Source organism: Ammodytes marinus (assembly GCF_949987685.1).
Source record: "Ammodytes marinus genome assembly, chromosome: 2".
In the NCBI taxonomy this organism is placed as follows: domain Eukaryota; kingdom Metazoa; phylum Chordata; class Actinopteri; order Uranoscopiformes; family Ammodytidae; genus Ammodytes; species Ammodytes marinus.
In genome coordinates this window covers 28,383,338-28,404,601 of record NC_137231.1, presented here as the reverse complement: position 1 = coordinate 28,404,601, position 21,264 = coordinate 28,383,338, and the positions used below count along the sequence as shown (strand labels likewise).

Below are 21,264 nucleotides of genomic sequence, written 5' to 3'. Positions count from 1 at the left end.
CTTAGCAAGTCTGATCAGGTTTCGGACTTAAGGTGGAATCAGCGATTCTGAAATATCACTTTATGTCCAAATCAGTGAATATCTCCTCATGATCAATTAGTTCCTCAACTGGTATGTAAACAAAGGGGAAGAACAAAGAGGGCAACCATAGCCAGCAACATGCCTGTTTACAAAGCCTAGGCTGTGTATTAACACACACAGTACGGACAGGTAGTGGATCATGAGGACCCCACCTTAAATAAAACAAATTAACCTTGACGGTTTTGAAAGATACTGGCTTGTGAGGCAAATACTTTTTGTAAAATGACAAAAAGTATAGTAGTCTTGCAATTGGTGGAAGAATGTATTGACTTGCAACATTAAAAGGCAGAACGTGAATGAGGTGCTGAATCATTTGAAGAAGTCATACTACCATTAAGCAGCCTCTCTTTGCCCCATGATGATCACTAATACATGATTATAGCTTTGATTTATTTAATAACTAGCTACCCTACATAGTCATTTATCGATTCATTGATTTGTACACTTGTCGTGAGCGTAGTAGCCCTCTACATTATGGGCTCTTTGAATGCAATTACGTGGAGACCCGTTCCTTCTCAGCACTTTCTCTGTAGCCTTTCTTATTAATCTCATCATCACTAATTACTCATCAAGCCTTTGATTCTAAAGCTGCGTGAAGTGGGGGTTGAAAGCACATGCTTCATCTCTCTGCTCTCTCTTAATTTCTTCAGTTCTCTCCTCCAGATGCAAAGCTGGGGGCATTAAGCCTCCGCACTCCCTCCCTCCTAACACAGCTGCTTGCTTGGAATAGAAAAAAAGAAGCTGTCAATAGTGGGGCAGGATTTCCTCTTCTATCCCATGTCCTTTTACACACACACAAACACACACACACACACACACACACACACTCACAACATTCTAGTAGCCCTTGTGCCCCTGTCTGTCTGGCTAGGCTCCAGTGTGTGCCTCTAAATCCAGCTCTGATTCCAGCGCTGTGCTCACTGACACACTTATGCTGTCCGCATTTCAACTAGTGAAGCTTTAGCCGTTAGCCTCAGCAGCTTCAGTGAAAAAGTATTTCAAAATCACAGCCAATCACTAGCTGCTGCTCATAAAGCGTATTGCTAATGATTAGTGCAGACACATAGGGGTATATCGACATTGATATCACTCAGAGCCCCTTAACAATCCCATTGTAAAGCATGACCTTTCTTACATCCAACTTGCTAAACTCTACGCACCCAAATAAACTGGTGGAGGTTGACATGGGGCAACATTCAAAACACCTTCGAAATTCAGGGCCTTGTTGCTTACTCACCATTAATCCCCTGTGCACCAAACCTGAATCTTCTGACACATTTAAGAAGTAAATGTCTGCAATATTAATACTGTAAAATATAGCTGCAGGTTAGGTGCACGATCAAAGAGAAAAGTACAGTGGCTCCATCTGCAAATTTATCTTAATTCTTTTTTTTTTTTTTTCTGTTAAAGCGTGCGTAGTCAAATACATTTATTGAATTGTATGTGTATTCATAGCTTATGCATGAGAAGGCTAGCGAGGAACTCCATTATAGAAGAGATTGAGAATAGGGGAGTACCCCCTGCTGGGTATGCAGGCCTATCTCCCAGGGCTATGAACACTTGCCACTTTAGTGTGGTAAATGAATTAGCATCTTGTAAGCATATACACCCCCTTTCTCCGCAATGACAATTAGTCTGTATGCATCAATAATTGGACATTAGATTATGTTTTTTTATCTTCTCTTTAACCTTCTATCCATACACTTCACCAGGGGGAATGGCATGAACTGACGAGCAATCAAAGGGATCAAATGAATCTGAAAAAAATATCAAATGGGAATTTTCTGTTGCCTGCTGTTACAGTAATTCCTTTGAATCTCAACATGAAATTCCCATTCATTTGTAAGTGGGATGAAGCCGAGATAAGGGCTTATGCTGAGCCGCAGCATAGCTGTCAATAAGGCCTAATGCCTTTGAGGTTAACATCACGGGTTTAGGATGGGCGCGTGGATGTGCACAGACTACTCAACACTTACAGTAGCTGCAGAATAACCACACATCACTTACCTGCAGGCATCACTTAGTTGAGCACTTTGATCAGGAGGCCATTTGTTTAGATTCAAATGAGAGAATCTGGTACTGGAGTATTACTCTGTTGTAGATGTATTGCTTTGTAAATGCATTATGATACAGTCCACAGAAAAGTCATATTTTCCCTGCTGTAAAAATGTGTGAAACAACATTTTATTGGTAAGATTTTTATTCAGAATAATTATTTACTGTGCTTAATTAGGAAAATGGATATTTATAAAGTAATTTCGTAATCGACATAATTTTTCTAAACAGTCCGTTAGGTGTCTTTTATAAATTTTGATCAGTGTTTTGACCACAAAAGAAAAATCTTGAAATTGGTCGTGTGATGTCTTTTGAAAGGATAACTTTATGTGTTTTTTGAGATGTTTGTCTGTCTGTTAAATTTTTCTTCCTGACAAGAATCTGATATCTCTCCGTTTTTCCTCTCCAGGCCCGAAACTCGTACTCCAACGAGGTGGTGGCCATCAAAAAGATGTCCTATAATGGCAAGCAGACTACCGAAGTAAGAAACAGTGTCACACATAGGCGCACGTAGACATGCCAAACGCTGCCTTCAAAACCACGTTGACGCTGTAAATAAATGCATCCCCATAATTTGGTGGTTGTGTCTCTGGGTCATATTTCAAGGCTGAGGTCAAGTTGACATTTAGTTGGCCACAGTCAGACAACATGTATTTCAGTTGCTTTTTGGTACAAATCTAGTAACTGTAAGAGCAGCAGAGAGCTCAACATGCAACGACAGCATTGAGTCATTCTGTAATTATGCTCACCCAAAGCGTGTCACTAGCTTGTGAGCATGTGAGATGTCTCATTTGTGGTGGTTTATAACCCTAAAGGAACAGAAATAATATCCAAAAATAACTACTTCCCACCAGATGCAAAGTTTGGAACAAACATGTACCTCCCTCAAGCAAACCACTGAAAAAGTTTAAGCACAAATATATTTCAGAAGGCTTCCGTTGTGTTCACAGCTTATATTCCACAATCTCTGTGGGTAATGAAATCAGTCTTTTTATGAACCTGTGAATTATTGATTTATAGATTTTATGCAAGACATTTCTCAATGTTCTTAACTATCTTTCGGCTGCTACATAATTTCTTCTGGCAAGAGAGTTAACATTAAAAACATTTTCTATATGCAGAATACATGATAATCTACTGTTTATCATGTTGGCTGTGCTATTAAAACACTTTCCTGCATCTCCATACACAATACTTACAGATGAATAAAAAGCCACTATACCCATTTGAGTGGTAACTCTAGTGATGCCAGCTGTGCCATTGCAATCGAAGTTACAGTGTTTCCCACTTAAGTGTTACCGTGATTGTATTTTTTTTTTGGCAGAAGTGGCAGGACATCATTAAGGAGGTCAAGTTTTTGGGACAGCTGCGACACCCAAACACGATTGAGTACAAAGGCTGCTACTTGAAAGACAACACTGCCTGGGTTAGTGGATCCTTCTCTACATTTCCTTTTGTCGTAATTCCTGTCTTTGTTCCAGACAGCATTGCAAAAGTTGTCAGCTTACTGTATCTTTTTTGTTCTTGTATGTCTTTTCCTCTCCTACTGACCGTGTTCTTCCTCCACCTTCTACTGTTTCTCTAAGGCAGACATCATAACGAGAGTTTTAAGCAGAGAACTTAAAAAAACTCAACTTTTACAAACTTGACCTGAAGCAATATCAATGACATTTTATAATGAAGTGCCCACCATGTGAACGATAACTTATTCAGGTGTATTCTGTTTCAGCTGGTGATGGAGTACTGCCTGGGCTCCGCATCAGATTTACTAGAGGGTAAGTGTTTTTATCAATGTGTAATGTGGGAACACACAATTAAATCACAAACAAACAAGTTGTAACCACCCTCCCCCTATAAGGCCAATACTTGTGTTTCCATTAAAGTTATTTTAATGATTAAGTGAGTAAGTGTGTGAGCTATAGAGGTGCTGATAGGCAGACTTTTTTTTTAACCCTTGGCCACAACCAGGCTAGCTGTTTTCCCCTGTTTACAGTCTTTATGCTAAGCTAAGCTAACATAGATCATTGTAAAGACAGTTTTAACAAGTGCATTTCCTAAAATGTCCGCCTATTCCTTTTAAATATACCCTGCGTTCCGAATCGCATACAGTATGCGATTCGATGCGGCATACTATTTCTTTTTTCTATTCTACATACTACATCTGACGATAACAAGAATCTAGTTGGGATGCACTAGGCATACTATTGGGACATACTTTTTCTCTTTTATTTCATGATAACATTGCGCCTTGATCTTGCCTATGCTTTTATATCCGTCGCATCCCTGTTTGTTTTCATATGGAGGATTGTGGGTCAGAATCGCCCAAATAGGATGCAGTTTTCAACACTAACAATCTTGGCCGGATGAAGTAGGACATCCGGGTACTTCTAACCATCCTAACTCTGGCCACAAGAATCGGGACATCCTAAATCTTTTTTCTACATACTATATAGTAGAAAGTATGCGATTCGGAACGCAGGGATAGTATGTGAGCATACTTTGTGGTAGTGACAGGGCCAAATCAAGAGAGGGCCCTTTGTTGTTCTCTGCTGGGTATAAGAAACGTTTCACTATACACAACATTTTAAATGTACTACTTTTGTTTTTGGTTCACAATCTTCAAGCCTACGTGAGTGCAGGCAAATGAAACCAGCCTCATTAACCCAGAAGCAGCTTGTGCATATAGGTTTAATTGACTACAGTAGACTGTGGTCTTTCATTTTCATTTGCTGTAAGGCATTGGGTGAATATGAACATCTATCTAGATGGCTGCACTCAAAGAGTTTTTTCTAGCTTTCCAGATATTTCATAACATCCGTTAACCATTCAAAAAATATTTGTTTTTAAGGGTTTTCATTTGATGTTATATAGACACATGAACATAAAATAATTGTCGGGTGAATCACTGCAGCAATATCCAAGAGTAAGTTCATAAAATAAAATAATTTAAATGTAGAATCTACTCGCTCATAACTGAAGTGTGGTTATGTGGTCTTCTCTACAGATGGATGGTGTTATCTATATTTAGTTTCTACCTTAACTGCTTTTTTTAAATGGCCAAAAGAACATTTTCCAGTTCTCAAAACGTCAACCTGCCTGTCTGTTTAGCCTCCAAGCATTTCTGACCTGAACCTTACATGTTATTTTAAGCACCAGTGTGTGTACTCATCACTGACGTAGATACACAGTCATGACAGTTGGCCCCGGCCTGCGTTTGGGACTTAAGCCTTTTTCAAAAATTCCTCAGCTTTATTTCTGCTTTGACATTTAACCTTGACATGTCGTCTCTCTGTTAACTGCAACAGTCCACAAAGAGCAAGTTTAGGAGCCCACATTACATCTGTTTGTATCTAATTCATACTGTAGATGCCAAGGGAGTATTTTATTATTGCTGTTTAAACAGGATTAATTGGTACAGATTTTCTTTTTCTAAATGTTTTATTACGTAGCTCTGATGTCTTACATTTGCAGTGTGTAGGCCTTTGTGTCAAACATTTAGGGCCAGTTTCACAGACATGGATTAAGCCTAGTCCTGGACTAAATGGAATTTTGAATGGAGATTGTCTATTGAAAGTACAATTTAGTCCAGAACTAGGCTTAATCCATGTCTGTGAAACCAGCCCTTAGAGTTCTTGTTTTAGCTAATTCAAGTTTTTTTTAATGTTGTCATTTTAACTGTACTTTTTTCTCCCCAAGTTCATAAGAAACCACTCCAAGAGTTGGAAATTGCTGCCATTACCCACGGTGCCTTGCTAGGACTGGCTTACCTACATTCTCATAATATGATTCACAGGTCAGTCCATTTCCTTGTTTCAAACATTTCCCAGCAGGACTTCGGCAAAAACCAGAGAAGATGAGATAAGCTCTCCCTTTATTGCAGCCGTGTACTAATTAAGCTGTAAAACCGCACGTCTGTACTTATCTACTGTATGCTCCTTCCTCAATATCACTGTGAAGCCGTAACAACCCTCCTGTCCATTATCAATACAATATTATCTTTTATGGCAGAGAAACATGGTAGGCATCCATTAATGGCGCCATAAGGATCCCGTTGACTGTTCTGTGTTATCAAAAGTCTCATTGCTGAAAAAATACATAAAAAACATTTGATTACACACATGAAACATATAAATAGATCAGTGCTATGCATAATACGATAGATTTTTGAAATTTTATGGTGTTATTCTAGACTGCTATTCGATTTGCGTTTTATTTTTTTCAAATGCCCTTTCTCTTCATCCTCTCCTCCCCATCCAGAGATGTGAAAGCTGGTAACATCCTGCTGACTGAGCTGGGTCAGGTCAAACTGGCCGACTTTGGCTCTGCCTCCGTTGCCTCACCTGCCAACTCCTTTGTGGGAACACCTTACTGGTCAGTTTACACGAGACAATACATAGACATATGCCACAACACAGAGGGCAACACACAACTGTATGTCATGCAAACACCAACATAATCTGGGCTCTTTTTTAATTTATGTATTTTATTTATTTAGTGTCTGTCCCTTTTTTGTATATAAATGACCCATTTTGCAATGCTTTTATGGTTGTTGGTTTTTGTGTGTAAGTTTTTTTTGTGCATTGTGTAAATGTGATGGCAATATTACATACGTCTCTGAATAAATGCCTTAGTCACTACACTACATGAAAGTAATAACAGCATTTTTAGGTCAGACTTAGTAATAAAAATACATTGATGAATTACATTAAATGAGGAAATTAATTAGTTATTCACTGGGAGAAGACGTCTGAGCATCAAATACACAGCTGGAGCATACCATCATACCAAAAGACAGCAGCACACAACTTCATGATAAATTCACACACTCAAACACACACAAACACACGCATGCTCACAAACAGTTATCATACCAAGTTTAGAGGAACACAAATATATCCCAAAAACTGAGCTGCTATCGCAGCATACCAGAGTCTTTAGAAGCTCCTAGAGGCTTAGCAGATTATAACATTTTCATGGATTTTTTTCCCCAGATTTAATAATGTGTGTGTGTGTGTGTCTCTGTCTGTCTTCAGGATGGCCCCAGAAGTGATCCTAGCCATGGACGAGGGCCAGTACGAGGGGAAAGTGGACATCTGGTCCCTGGGGATCACCTGTATTGAACTGGGTGAGGAGACAACTACTTACTGGTCAAAGGCTGGCCCTACAAATACAACAGATCTAAGCTGATTAAAAGGAGATTTGTCAAACAGGAGGATATAAAAAACAAAACAAGCAAAACATTATTTCCTGCAAGTATCTGAGTCTTTGAATTTGCCTTTAAGAAGCTGATTGTTGAGTGTGAAAATGTTTAAACATTACTCTTCCCTATCTTTCTCTGACTCTCCCATCTTGTCTTATTTTAGCGGAGCGTAAACCACCCTTGTTCAACATGAATGCCATGAGTGCCTTATATCACATCGCACAGAACGACTCTCCCACGCTACAGTCCAATGAGTGGTGAGTTGAATAAAAGCACAATCGATATTTGCTTTGAATGTTGTCCAATATGTCATCATCGGTCAAACTACAACATTAATATCTACAAATAAAAATTAAAAAAATCAAGTGAAACTGCTGATCAGTCAACTGTGAATATTAAAGCCCGATCTGATCTGGGCTCAGTCAGGATAAGACATCCCCATGTTAATCTGCATTACCTATGATCCCTGCAACTGTGGCAGGGATCATAGGTTGCACAAGGGCACACTGTAAACCTCTTATGCAATTACCTCTGTCAAAGAAGTGAAGTACTAACACCAGTGCTTGGCTATAAGGCGTATTTTAATGTATATCAAAGCAGTGTAATTACTTTAATATTATTCTAGTTGTTCAAACTTATGTGTTTGCCATACTAACTAGAATGTTAATTTCTACACAAACTCAGGTATTCTAACATGCATTGGGGAAACGGCCTGCCTTCTGTGATGCTTTATTCTGCGCTCAGCCTCACAGTTTATTATTCTAGATACTAATAGATTCTCTAGAGACTGTCCTTTCAGACCTAAAAAAATTTTAGGCAATTAAATTATGGCCGGCAGGTTTTAAACAACAGCATCTTAACATTGGAAGTGCAAAGTTTTTCAGTTTAGACTAGTTGTGCTACCGTCTGGATATCACCATGAAATAGAAACATTTCTTGGTTAATTAATCTCATAAATGGATAAAACTGTAGCCGAAAATGTTGTTCTGTTTGCCATTCTTGTCCCATTCCATGTAAAAAATAAATATATTCTATGCTAGCAATCATGTAATTATTCTGTGTGCACAAACAGTATCCTTTATTTTAGCTTGTAGATTCTTCTCAATACAAAACATAATATACATTACATAGGGGATAACGGGAGAATCTGAGGCATCGGGTAATGTGAGCCACCCCCTGTATCTAGGCAACGGAAAACATTTGTGGTCATACGCGATATATGTTTTCAAGCCCCTCTCATTTCCCCATGGCCCTGAAAGAGAGGACCTCATGGTGCTGTGGTAAGCATGTGTTTTTCACCAAAATAGGTATTTTGCATGTAAAAGTACATTTTCTTGCTGTCAACTTAATCAACTGTTGTGCCAAAGCAAATGTATTCACGTAGAAAAACTTCTATCATACGTGTTGATGAACTACCAACATATAAAAACCATGTGATGATATTAGCTAAAGATTAGCCTGAAATGCTAAGAGAGGTAGTGTTTTCTCAAATTGTGGTGGTGGGGGAAAGTGAGCCAAATGCTGTGGGGGAAAGTGAGCCTCTGTCTCACTTTCCCCCACCATGAGGCACAAGTTAAGTTTAGTCTTAAACATATTTTAATGTAATATTACATGACATGTTTTATTTTAATGTCATACACATTGTAGAAAAGCCATCATGCCAAGGAAATACACCAGGAAGACGACCTGGGGCAACCACACGGAAAGAGCACCTTCTCATCTTTCCCTTTAACCTTCAGGGCTGGAATGTAGAGTAGTTGTAGAGTATGACAGGCTGATGTTATAATCCAGTTGGGTCTTCTCCTGTGTTCTGATAGGCCTTTCACACCAAAATGAACCAAGAGTCAGTTCCAGGCTGGTGTTGGGGTCAGTTCAAAACTGGTTACAGCCTTATCCCAGTTATGAACCGGTTGGTTTCACATCGACCGGAGACAGCCATGGAGCCGGCAAGAGAGCAACGTCATGACGTCACTGTAAACGTGTGTGTACGTCACCCGACGCCGCTGCTCTTGTGGCTAACGCTAAAGCTACCGCTAGCTTTAAGCACAACAACAGCGGCGAATACGTCTTATTTTTACACTTGTTGGCTCTCGCTTTGCTTTCTTAAGCAAACAGGACCCATACAGCGTATTCTCGCCGGTCAATTTGATCGCTACGTTCGGTAATTATGTTATGTTTACGTCTCGTAGTAGCGGTGTTTTTAAATATGGCGGGCATGAGGTTTGAGTTGCTCTGGTTGGTCAGGATAATCCCTCCCCCAACCGTTCGCGCAAGCAGTTCTTATCAAACCCTGCTCAATCCTGGGGTATGAGTTCCCCCGGTTTTTACGGCCCGGAGCAGGCTCTCTGGCGGTGTGAAACCAAAACACTGGCTCTAACTCCGAACAAGCCCAGAACTAGCTCCGATTTTGCGGCGGTGTGAAAGGCCTATGAGTCCCAGGCTGTTCTCGCTGGTTCTGATTTTCCTATGCTTTGACCCCCACACACAAGCTGGCTCTAAAGCCTGATTTATACTTGTGCGGTACCGCGTGCGCAGAGCCTCCGCGGAGCCGCAGAGAGCCTGTGCGGTGGCCTCAGACCCCGCCGCGTACCAACTGAAAATTGTGACTACGCGCCAGATGCCGCAGACGCCACAGAGGTTTGGTTGGGCATCAAAGCAACAAGGAGGGATTTCAACAGCACAGGAGCTCTTCCTTATTGTCATCAAACTCAAAATCTTCCAGTTTTCATTTGTTTAGCAACGGATTTCGCCGATAACATCAAAAGTGCAGTGTGCAATCTGCGACACGGGCGAAACTACTACCAACGGTTCATGAGAACGTTCGGTGTCCGCAGAGAACGCAGAGGCGCAAAGCCGCACAAGTATAAATCAGGCTTCAGGGTCCTGTGTTCTGACCCCCAGACTGTGTTCTAATCTAACTGGTTCTATCTGTCATTTGAATCTTATTAAAACCTTTTGAATTATAATATGTTGTATTTGATTTTGTTCAGAGTTCAAGTGTTTAGAAAATTTGCTTTGCTTAATTGACCAAACCCCATCATTCTTTTACTAGTCCGACATTAGTTCTGGAATGTGTGACTAGCTTTCAGGATTCTTACTGTTACAATATGTGTTGTTATGGTAGTTTCAGAGTGGAAAAAGTATGTGGATCAGTTTACCCCACAGCTGGGGTAAAGTGAGCCACATGACAACTTTTTTTAAAACAATGATATTTTCACTGCCCTTTGTCTTGAAAAAATTCTGCTAATGCCCATTTCCAGGAAACATCCTGAATTAATGGGAAATATGTAAATTTGAGTGATAAATCATTTTAGCTCGCTTAGAGGGGAGCAAATGTAAAAAGTGGCTCAGATTACCCCGTTCTCCCCTACTATGTTACCTACCTCCATAATGAATGTATTCAGTTAAATCTGATTTTACTAGGGAATATTATAAACCTGGGCTCTGCATTAAAGGAGATTTTTTTAAATATTTTAGCAGTATAAATGTATCGAAAGGTACGTAGTCGGAATTGGCCAAAAAAAAATGTAAAAGGCAACTGAAAGGAAATAAGTGAGGCAGCAAATCTTCCAGCGTTCTCCCGAGTTGCTGTATCTGCTCTCACGTTAACTTGCATGTCGGGTGCGAGTCTCAAGAGGGGAACAACACTCATCAAATATTGACCGCATGTTTGATGTCGTCCCTGTAATTAGCCTTTTGTGCACTTCTTTCACGCTATCACCACATTGGTATGTCAGTGAAATGTGTGCAATCCTAAGCAGATATAACTGTGTATATATCTGTATGTATATTCTGCATGGCCGAGATGAGAAGCCCCATGTCCTTCTCTACCTAGCACCCTGAAGGCATCAGTGGCCTTCCTGTAGCCCCCATCCAATCTTATTAAATAGCATTTTAAACCTTAAAAGAGATGTCATGTGCTCTGATAAGGAGCAATTCATCAGAAAAACGAGGGGTGGACTCTTTTAAATTAGAATTAGCTGCCTTTGATATGAACGCATGTTGTAAGATTAGAGTTGGTTTTCTGGATCTGTGCTGAGGCGAGTGATTGTGTGGGGCAGCGAAGGGTTATGGTATTTTTGGAGGAGCTCTAGCGCCCCAGGCGTTAGCAACTTCCCGCGAGATGAGACGAGTAGAGACATCAGCTCCAACTTCAGTACACGTACACAAGGCCACACTGTACAAGCATTGGCCATGTTCCCTTATGGACCTTTGCCACAACCACAGAGGATGTTATATGTAGAGATTGAGGTGGATATGCATAATTGCTGACCCTACATTAACCCTGAATGAGCATATTGACTCTCAAAATCTCAAATGGAACCACAGGCATGCTTGATCCTAACCACCCAAACACATATACTGTGTTCTCATGAGCATATTTTTAGATCAGAGGCAGTGGCACGACACTGTGTTCCACAGCTCCAGTGGCCTATATTGTATTGCTCCACGTATTTACATAATCCATATATGGTTCATATGCGTGGCTGCAATAAGAGATTATAAAGGATTGTTTCCTTTTTTAAATTCATTGATATGTTAATCACAACATAACAGGGAAAGGGATTATTCATCACGTTAAATGATGCGAGTGAGTACAGTAACTGTCTAAAGGCAGCTTGAAATTAAGTTGTCATTGCTCTTTTTGCTTAAGGGCACAGTGTGTAAAGGGAATTGTTGTTTTTCCAGAACAGATTTGGAAGAAATGGAACTCAATATTCATAAGTATGTTTTAGTAGTGTATAATTGCTTCAAATGGAGCAGGGCGCGCCGCCATGTTGCACCCCTATGTTTCTACAGTAGCAACAAATGATTAGTGGTTGTCAGTCGGAAATGCACCTGAAGAAGTACTATAGAATACATAACTTAATACATCTTCACCTCATCACTTGATATTGTAGAAAGACTTGAGGCAGTGATGGATTGTCCTTGAAGGCCCCTGTAGCTTCTGTAAATTCTGAAAAAGGGGAGGGGTTGGCAAGGGAGCATTGTAAACTAGATTTTTCATCCACTATATGACCCCCAAATACTCCTTTTACAACACATTTAAGCACTTTTACGTTATTCTATTTTGAACATGTTTGACTGAGCAGGGGGAACCATTGACCTCCATCTCACTGTCCTCCTTGCCCAGGTCTGACCCTTTCCGGAGCTTTGTCGACTACTGCCTACTGAAAATTCCTCAGGACAGACCCTCGTCAGGGGAGCTGCTACGAGTGAGTGGGCTTTCTTTTTTCTTTTTTTTAAATTAACTTTATTGAATAATTGTCAATACATAAATCAAAAGTACTCTGTACATCGTATAATGAATACGACAAGCTTGTATATAAAAATAAAACAAAAAAAGAATATATATATATATATATATATATATATATATATATATATATATATATATATATATATATATATATATATATATATATATATATTTTAAACAATATCAATGAACAGTACAATACTATAAATAAAATAAACGAGTGAGTGGGCTTTCCCTGTAATCCATCTCAGCTGTGACCTCACTTCCTGTCCCAGTCAGTGCCATGTGGATGAGTCATTCCCACCCACGGCTCCCTACACGCAAACATATACACAGTGTCTTCTACAAGCACCCCGCTGAGAATGGCTCCCATTTTTTTTCCCCCCTCTGTGTTGTAACTCTACATCCTGTACAACAGCTTTCATCCATGGTCCTTGAGGGATTCATACAACTGTGTGTATGTGCCGCTTTCACTTCAGTCCTTTGATTTGGGTCCAACTGGTATGGTGATGCTGTCCATTATATATGTAGTTATTCACTGTCTTTATCTCAATAAGTAGACATTCAGTGATCTCCTCAAAATGTTATTCTTTAGATATAAGATCCTTCCCCATTTTCTAAAAGTACATGTTGGGCTTTTTGTGCCTTTTATTGATAATATTACAGTAGAGAGAAGACAGGGAACAAGGGGAAAGAGGGATGAGCAGGACAATATTGAACCCTAATGCTCAAAGTATAATAGAATATTGTCACGTCACCCTGCTTTGCTTCCAGTCACTACACCGTCATCTGTCAAATAAATGACAAAATTATCCTCTAAGATAACTATAAGACTATTGCATTGCTCCATCCAGTGTGGACCCGGCGTTACTTAGCCAACCTGCACTACAGTATATCCCATGAGTGTTAATCTGTGTATGTTAGCTGTTATTGAGGAGTTGATCTTTTTGTTTGTGAGATCAAAGGTAATCCTATCTGACCACACAAGATTTAAATGTCTTTTGTGGACAGTGTGGGAACTCCAGCTGGACTTTCACACCTGCCTCACCTCTAGGGAAGATGAATGGAAGGTGTGAGGTCAGGTGGTGGTTAAACAAGGGGCTCTGGGCTGTCGTGTGGAAAGGATCAACGTTCACAGTATTCCCAACACCCCTGACCCAAATTCTGTCCAAAAAACATTAAAGAGGGATAAGTACCAAACAGACTTTGGATCAGTGTCGAAGGGGCTGCTTTATAGTGAAGAGCTTGGGGGGTGGGATGTTAGCTCATGATTAATACCCTACTTTCTCTTCTCAGACGCAGACACACAGACATACACACACACGCACACACACACACACACACACACACACACACACACACACACACACACACACACACACACACACACACACACACACACACACACACACACACACACACACACACTGTTTCTTTCAGCACATGGACACACACAGGCACACACCCCTCCAAGCTCTTTAAAGGGAAAATCAGGTCACTAATCTGGGGGCCTTGAGCTATCAGCATTCTTGCTGCAGGTTAAACACACTCTTTCCCTGTGTGCATCATTCAGAATTATAGTAATTATATACAAAATTAAATAATAACCTCTGAATGAACCACGGTTTGAGCAAAAAATATTCCCTTAAAGTATTAAAAATGGTTTTAGGTGTTGTTGTTTTCGGATGAATTTACAAGAACACCTTTGATATTTCCACTGTTTCCTATGGCACAGGGGTATGTGTTCAAATAGATTTGTTAAGGCAGCCAACAATCCCAAAACCATAGAGTATTTAATTCATAACAATATTGAACACAAAGGGAAATCCTCACACTCCAGAAGATGTAACTAGTGAATGTTTGGCATTTTTCCTTCATACATGATTTACACCATTAATCCATCCCTTGATTGAACTTTTTCTCTGAGATTCAGATTGTCTCTTTATGTATGGTTAATATATAGCTTAGCTTATCACAAAGACTGAAAAATAAAGTTGAAGCAGCGAACCTGCCTCTGTCCAAAGGTAAAAAAATTACCTGCTTTTTACAAATTCTGTCTACAGATCAAACGGAGAAAGATATGTGTTTTTGTGGATTGTCACCTTTGGACAGAACCAGGCTAGCTTTTCCCCATATTTTCCTGTCTTTATGCTAAGCTAAGGTCCCTGCTAATTGCCTTAGAAGTGGACGAGCTGGAGTTGTCAAGCAAAGTGGCAACGGTAAACATACATTCCTGGGATAGAAGGGGTTGTGGATATGATATTGTTTCTTCTATAACACTAACTTATAATGAGGAAGAATCCTAGAGTTAACTTCTCGCTGGTCGATGAGAACGGGGGTGGCCAACCGCCCACACTCTCGAGTAGTCCGTCAGAAAACGGGACAAATAACTCTCATCTCTATTTTCAGAGTGTGATGTCATCCCTCCTGTGTTCTGACTAACCCATTACACCAGCATCTGTCACATAGGGAGGATAGTGTGCAAAGAAAGAGAGATGGAAATAGACCTGAATATATTCTTATTTTTTTCATTTTTATTTAGACCCATGCAGTATATATATTTTATTCATGTACTGTGAGGTTGCATTCATTTTCGCCATTTGAACGTCTAATATTTTATGAATGAGAGTGGCTAAGAGGAGGTGTGAATAGGTGCGTGGCGGAGTGGGTGGGAGTGCAGAGGGGAGATGATTCATATTTTGGTTTAATTATGTTGTCATCTTGATGGTTGATAGCTTAAAAAATACATAAATATAAAATAAAGTCAACACATTGTTCTTCCTGACCACCACTAGCCTCGAACATGCTGGTTATGTAACACAAAATATATAATTACATTCATGCATAATGCCACAAACTCCACCAAGTTAAACCTCGATAAAATTACAGAAACTGTGCTTTATCACAGTAGAACTGATTAAAGATTAAAAACGTCAACTTAAATTAGTTTCACCAGTCAGTTAAAGAAAATCTGACCTCTTATATAATTTTAATGCTCTAAGGATTTATCTTTCTCGCTATATAGTAGGGAGGTTAAGTGACTTTTGACTTCAAGTCATGATGCAAAAGTCCCCTTTGGTATGGAAGTACCTTAGGGTCATAGAAATACATTTATCCAAAGAAACAAGTGAGATCACCCTTTTTTTCTGAAATACACACCTTTTTCGAAAATGGCCGCGGAATGTTATGACAATAAACAGTGCAATACACCAGAGCTCATATAGTTGCTTCTGTTTTAGCTATAATGACAAACTTAGTGTCAAAATGTACATTGGTTTGGTCAAGGAATGCAATTTGATAGGTTTCAAGGCTAAAGAAAAAAAATCTCCTTTTCTCCGGCTATTCTATTTAATAAGACTTACTTTCTTTGGTAAGACATTTTAGGTTGCGAACATCCGGTGTTTATGCAATAGGATCCTATTATACAATAGGATCCTATTATACTATATAATATATGTAAACCCTCCAGAGAAAATACATCCTAATTAACAGACTGAAACCTCTCGATTTAATTATCAGCATATTACTCAATGGCTGTTCTTGATTCATAATGTCATTTAATTGAAGCTGTCATTAACTTGGTTCCAAGGATAATACAGTTAAAGCATTATTTACTGGAAAAGGATTACCGATATTTATGAGGAAAAAAAAATCAATTTTATGGACAATCTTTCACAGAGCCCATGTGTTCAGTGTACTACTATAGGATGCACAGTGCTGGGACTCCTAGGACAAGCTGAGCAACCTACAGGCGCCCTCTAGTGATAGTCTCAGTTGAGGTGCTACTTTAAATAATACACTAAATGAAAGAAGTTGATGGATATGCCATCATTTATTTATTTATTTATTTTAATTAAAAATGTCCTTTTGAAAAAAGAAAAGGAAAACAAAGGCAATATCTATAATCAACCATGTATTATCATCAGAATGTATGATTATGAAGGACTAAAATCAGATAACTTAATGGGAATGTTTTCTTAAATGACTACCACCTACCACCACCTGTCCCTCTTTGAATGACTTCTGACCCAACTAACTGACTGACCTTCGTCTTCCTCTTCTTTGTGCAGCATGATTTTGTGCGTCGGGAACGCTCGCCACGCATTCTCCTGGAGCTCATCCAGAGGACCAAGGATGCGGTGCGTGAGCTGGACAATCTGCAGTACCGCAAGATGAAGAAGATCCTCTACCAGGAGAAAGCCATGGGAGAGAGCCAGGAGTCGGAAGAGGTGGGAGAGAAAGGGGGAAAGGGAGGAGGGATGAATATAATTTTCTTTTTTATTTAACCTTTATTATACATGTAATCTCATTGAGACACAGGGTCTAATTCTCAAGAAAGACCTGTAAGACAACAACAGTACAAACAGTTGCACGTCAGAGTTAAAGTGTGCGCAGTAGTCGACGAGCTCTCAATTTTTTTTTCCATTGTAAAATCCCCTAGAGGAAGGAAATATCGAGCTGGACAGCTTTATAGTTCCTGTTGAAGCTTATCAATTGTCAGAGTCTCAGTGGGACTCTGGGGAACCTCCTGTACTTTGGATTGGACAGACAAACACAGTTGATGGTTGCTCAGAGCAGTCTAACACTTTGAGATCACAACAAAACACAAGCCTTCCTCCTGCAGGCCCGGCAGTTTGACAATGAGATGAAATGTCCCTTAGTTGACCCGGCTTCAGGCAGCGTGAACAGACATAGGCAGCCAGCAGCAGTCACAGTAGTATCATCCTACACTCGCCACTCACAGCAGCCACCAGACCTCACTGCAACGCGATGCCAGTGAAGGCTTCTACTGAGGAAAAACCTGCAATCCCAAACCTTGTTTCCTGGTTTCAGGGGAGAACACAGTGGCTGATTTATAATATCCAAATATAGTCAGTTACTGCAAACTTAACAGAATTATCAGCTGCACCTGAAAGCTGTGCAGTTTGAGTCCCTTTTTATCTATCATGTAAACACACAAGTTGCCTTGTTATCTGAAAACATATCATTCAGACTGTTGTGCATCCACACACACACACACACACACACACACACACACACACACACACACACACACACACACACACACACACACACACACACACACACACACACACACACACACACACACACACACACACACACACACACACACACACACACAGGTTAATAGGTGGTTCAGCATGACTTTGATACTAATACAATTTAGAGGTCATTAGTAATTTTCTCTGTACAGAGGTGACTACATTTGATGATACCATTTATAGAGGCCTGTATATATTTTGGGGGAAGGACATAGGTGTACATGTGGGTGTATATTTGTTCCGTGTATATTCTTTCAGCTATTGAGCGTTGATTTGGTGAAGCCTGTCTTTATTAATACGTGTGTGTGTATGTTCCGGTGCAGGACAGTGAGGCGGCCAGCTGTAAGATGAACAGCCTGGGCAGTAACCACTCCATCCCCAGCACCTCGCTCAGTACGGGCAGCCAGAGCAGCAGCGTCAACAGCATGCAGGAGGTGCTGGACGACAGCTGCTCTGACATGACCATGATGCAACCACAGGACTACAGCAGCACCCGGGAGTCCTCCCCACACACCAAGAAGGTAAAGGTGTTCGGGGCTTGAATGACACCATACAAAACCAGTGCAGCGAACTGGAAAAGAAGTGTGTGAATTTCTCATGAGTTCCCAAAATCTGTCTTCTACATATAATTCTTACTCATCAACAACACCTGGCATGTTCCAAATGTGATTATCTGAATGTATTTCAAAACATCAATTTGATTTGGCCATGTAGTACTCTCGCAGTATGTAACAGTCTTTACCAAAAAGCCATGTTCATAGGTGTCAAATAATATAAGTTGTTTCAACACATGCCATGTAGCTTTTCAACTTACTTCCTTTCTGGATCCTTTCTCTAACTGTAAACTAGAGTGTGCAATCTCCCGCTTGCTTGAAACCATAGAAACCCTCGACACAGTCCTCCACTGTTTGGCATACCGCTTTAGGTTCATGTCTGACACCGTTCACACTCTGAGAACAAAGGCTGTGTACTCATGTCGGCAAGCGCCACAAACTCCCCAACACACATGCACACACACACACACACACACACACACACAAACACACATTCAGTACACCAAGGTCAACACAACACGATTCCTGACATTCCTATTAAATATCTTATAGGAGCAAAACATCTGAGAAGAGAGCGCTGTCACTGCTCTGTCATTCCCTTTCTTCATCTGCCCTTTGTATTTTGACAGTGCATGAATAATGATGTCACTTCATGAACAGACAGCCAGACGGTTGTTTGTAGTTCAGGGGCTGAGCTGCGAAACAAATGAAAGTGACACATTGTTTTCAGATGCTGATGAAGTTCCATAGCCAAATGAATCAACTCTTTGGTCCCTGGGGTCCTTGTTCCACTATGTTCAGTCAGATTCTAATGGGGTATGCGGAATGCGTGTTGACATTCCATCATGTTTTGACACAGTTTTAGCAAATTATTAAGATTCCCTTTGAAATGTAAATTTAGTTTGATTAAAATCAATAGGGGATTTTGTTATTTAAAAGTTACAAAAATGTGTTGAAAAGTATCAACTTTGGCACAGTTTTATTGTGAGTTAAATGAGTTGATTGTGAAGTGCCCATTCATTTTAACACTCTGCTAACTATAGTGTTGTTTGTTCTTGCAATATTAAAAACAAAAGACATCTCTGTGACTTAATGGACAACTTGTACTCCATTTGCATTTCACAGGACCAACTGTACAACTGGGACGATGGGATCCACATGGCTGGACTGAGGCCGACTGAGAGCAGCCAGGCCCAAAACTACAAGAACCAGAGCCGCTTTGCCACCATCAAATCAGCATCACTCGTAAGTGGAATAAAACTCTTATCCCTCTTTTCTTCAGTTTACAAACCCCCCCCCCCCCCCCCACCCCCCACCCCCAAAAAAAAATATTTATGTGCCTACAGGGTTTGTGCGGAACATTCACCTTAAAAGTTGCGTTGTTGTGCTGAAAAAATTATTTCTTGTAAAGGCAAAAGAAAGATGTTCAGAGAAGTATTCAAGGGCCCCTATTACGTCTCTCTGTAAAAACCTGTGTGTGAAAGTGGCGGTTGAACGTTGAGTCTAGGTGCGATGAACTGTAACGTCTCGAAATAAGGTGTGCAGGCCTTCATCTCCTTTGTGGGCTGTCCTTTTCCTTTTGCTGTTTTTCTGTATTTATTCTGTGTTTTTCCTTTCTGTCCGTCCATCCGTCTTTTGGTCTTTACCTCTGCCAGTCCTTTGTTTGTGCTCTCCAGTTTCGGCCTGGTCTCTGCAACGGATCTTTGTTCTGGGCTTTTTTCCCCTCTCACTTCTGTCTTTGTGTTCTCCCCTTGTACTACGCTTCACATTACCACTCCCCTCCCTCTTCAGAATACATCATTCTTAGATCTGACTCAATATTCCGAGTGGAGAGGGTGGAATTTTCTCTTTCTTTCTCCTCCCCTGCATCTCTCTTTCTCTCTCTCTCCCTGTCTGTCTGTTGTCATGGAAACTGGTTCTAGTAACTTGTAAGTAGTTGTGGTGTTGTGTGTGTAAGCGTTTTTCCAAGTGGTGTATGTTTTATAAGCGTGTGCATGTGTGTGTGTTTTACTCATACATGACCCACTGGTTTTAACTGTGAGTCCCCTCTGCGGTCAGGTCTTAAACCAAAGAATAAGTGTGTCTGTGAGACTGTGTCCTTATATTCTCCTTGACCAGAGTGTGAACCACTGATAGTCCAGCACTTTATGTGGGTGTTTTGTTTGTTGACCACAAATCTCCTTCATATGTATCTAACTACTACTGTAAATGTGATTATCCTATAGTCATAGCTTTGTCCATCAATCACTTCCCAGTGGGAAAATGAAATAAACATAATTTAAAAAAAAACTTTGAATCTTCATCGCTCGACAGAGTGAAAGAAAGATTCAGAAAGCGTCTCTCTCTATATGTGAGTGCCTAGCTCAACAGTTCAGCAGAGCAAGCCAACACGTTGGTCAACAGATGCCACTGTCAATGCTTTTTGATTAGTGTTCCCGCTCCTCGCCATAGAGCAAGCTTTGTTGTGGCTGTCGCCATACAACAAGCACACCACTGTTTGTTAACCAAGCTAATTAGTATTAGCCGCTGATGGCCTATAAGCAGGTAGCACAAGATAGCTACTAGCCAGGTCCATGTAGCTTTACCATAGTTGACCATAGCACATGTCTGCCAGTCTTTCCTGACTTCCCTTCTCAAGCTAGCTACATGTAAAGACGGATAATGTATCCTGTCTTCTTAAAAAAATCCCTCTCTCCAACTTTTATCAATTTATTTTCCGATCATTTATCTTTTAAACAATCAACATAACAGAAGTCTTATCAGCAGACAACAGTTCTAAGGATAACTAAGGATAAAAAACAAACTAAAATTCCTCAGATGTAAGCAGCTGAGGTGGCACACAGTGTCTCTGCAGCTCTGTAACTGTCTACAAAGCAAGGCGGCATTGTGTAAAGCACAGCATCTGTGTATAGTGATAGCACCAGTGCTGCCTGCCGGCGCTGAAAAGAATGACATCATCTTTTTCTCTCCTGAGCGCAGACGTCCTCAGATTGGCCTCGACTCGCTGAGACTGGAATCAGCAGGTAGACAAAGAGAAAGAGAGAGAGGAAC

The 21,264-nt window shown here is 40.3% G+C and overlaps 1 protein-coding gene across 3 annotated transcripts in view; it reads left to right on the top strand.

Moving 5' to 3' along the window:
* Positions 1 to 21,264, top strand: part of taok3a (TAO kinase 3a) — a 62,517-nt gene that overhangs the window by 27,999 nt on the left and 13,254 nt on the right. For all 3 annotated transcript variants that reach the window (XM_080043522.1, XM_080043524.1, XM_080043523.1), the window contains 11 exons: positions 2,546 to 2,617; positions 3,461 to 3,562; positions 3,866 to 3,911; positions 5,833 to 5,929; positions 6,394 to 6,507; positions 7,170 to 7,261; positions 7,500 to 7,593; positions 12,471 to 12,552; positions 16,667 to 16,825; positions 17,983 to 18,180; positions 19,339 to 19,458. In XM_080043522.1, coding sequence (XP_079899648.1) covers positions 2,546 to 2,617; positions 3,461 to 3,562; positions 3,866 to 3,911; positions 5,833 to 5,929; positions 6,394 to 6,507; positions 7,170 to 7,261; positions 7,500 to 7,593; positions 12,471 to 12,552; positions 16,667 to 16,825; positions 17,983 to 18,180; positions 19,339 to 19,458 — 1,176 coding nt within the window. The remainder of the gene's footprint in view (positions 1 to 2,545; positions 2,618 to 3,460; positions 3,563 to 3,865; positions 3,912 to 5,832; positions 5,930 to 6,393; positions 6,508 to 7,169; positions 7,262 to 7,499; positions 7,594 to 12,470; positions 12,553 to 16,666; positions 16,826 to 17,982; positions 18,181 to 19,338; positions 19,459 to 21,264) is intronic.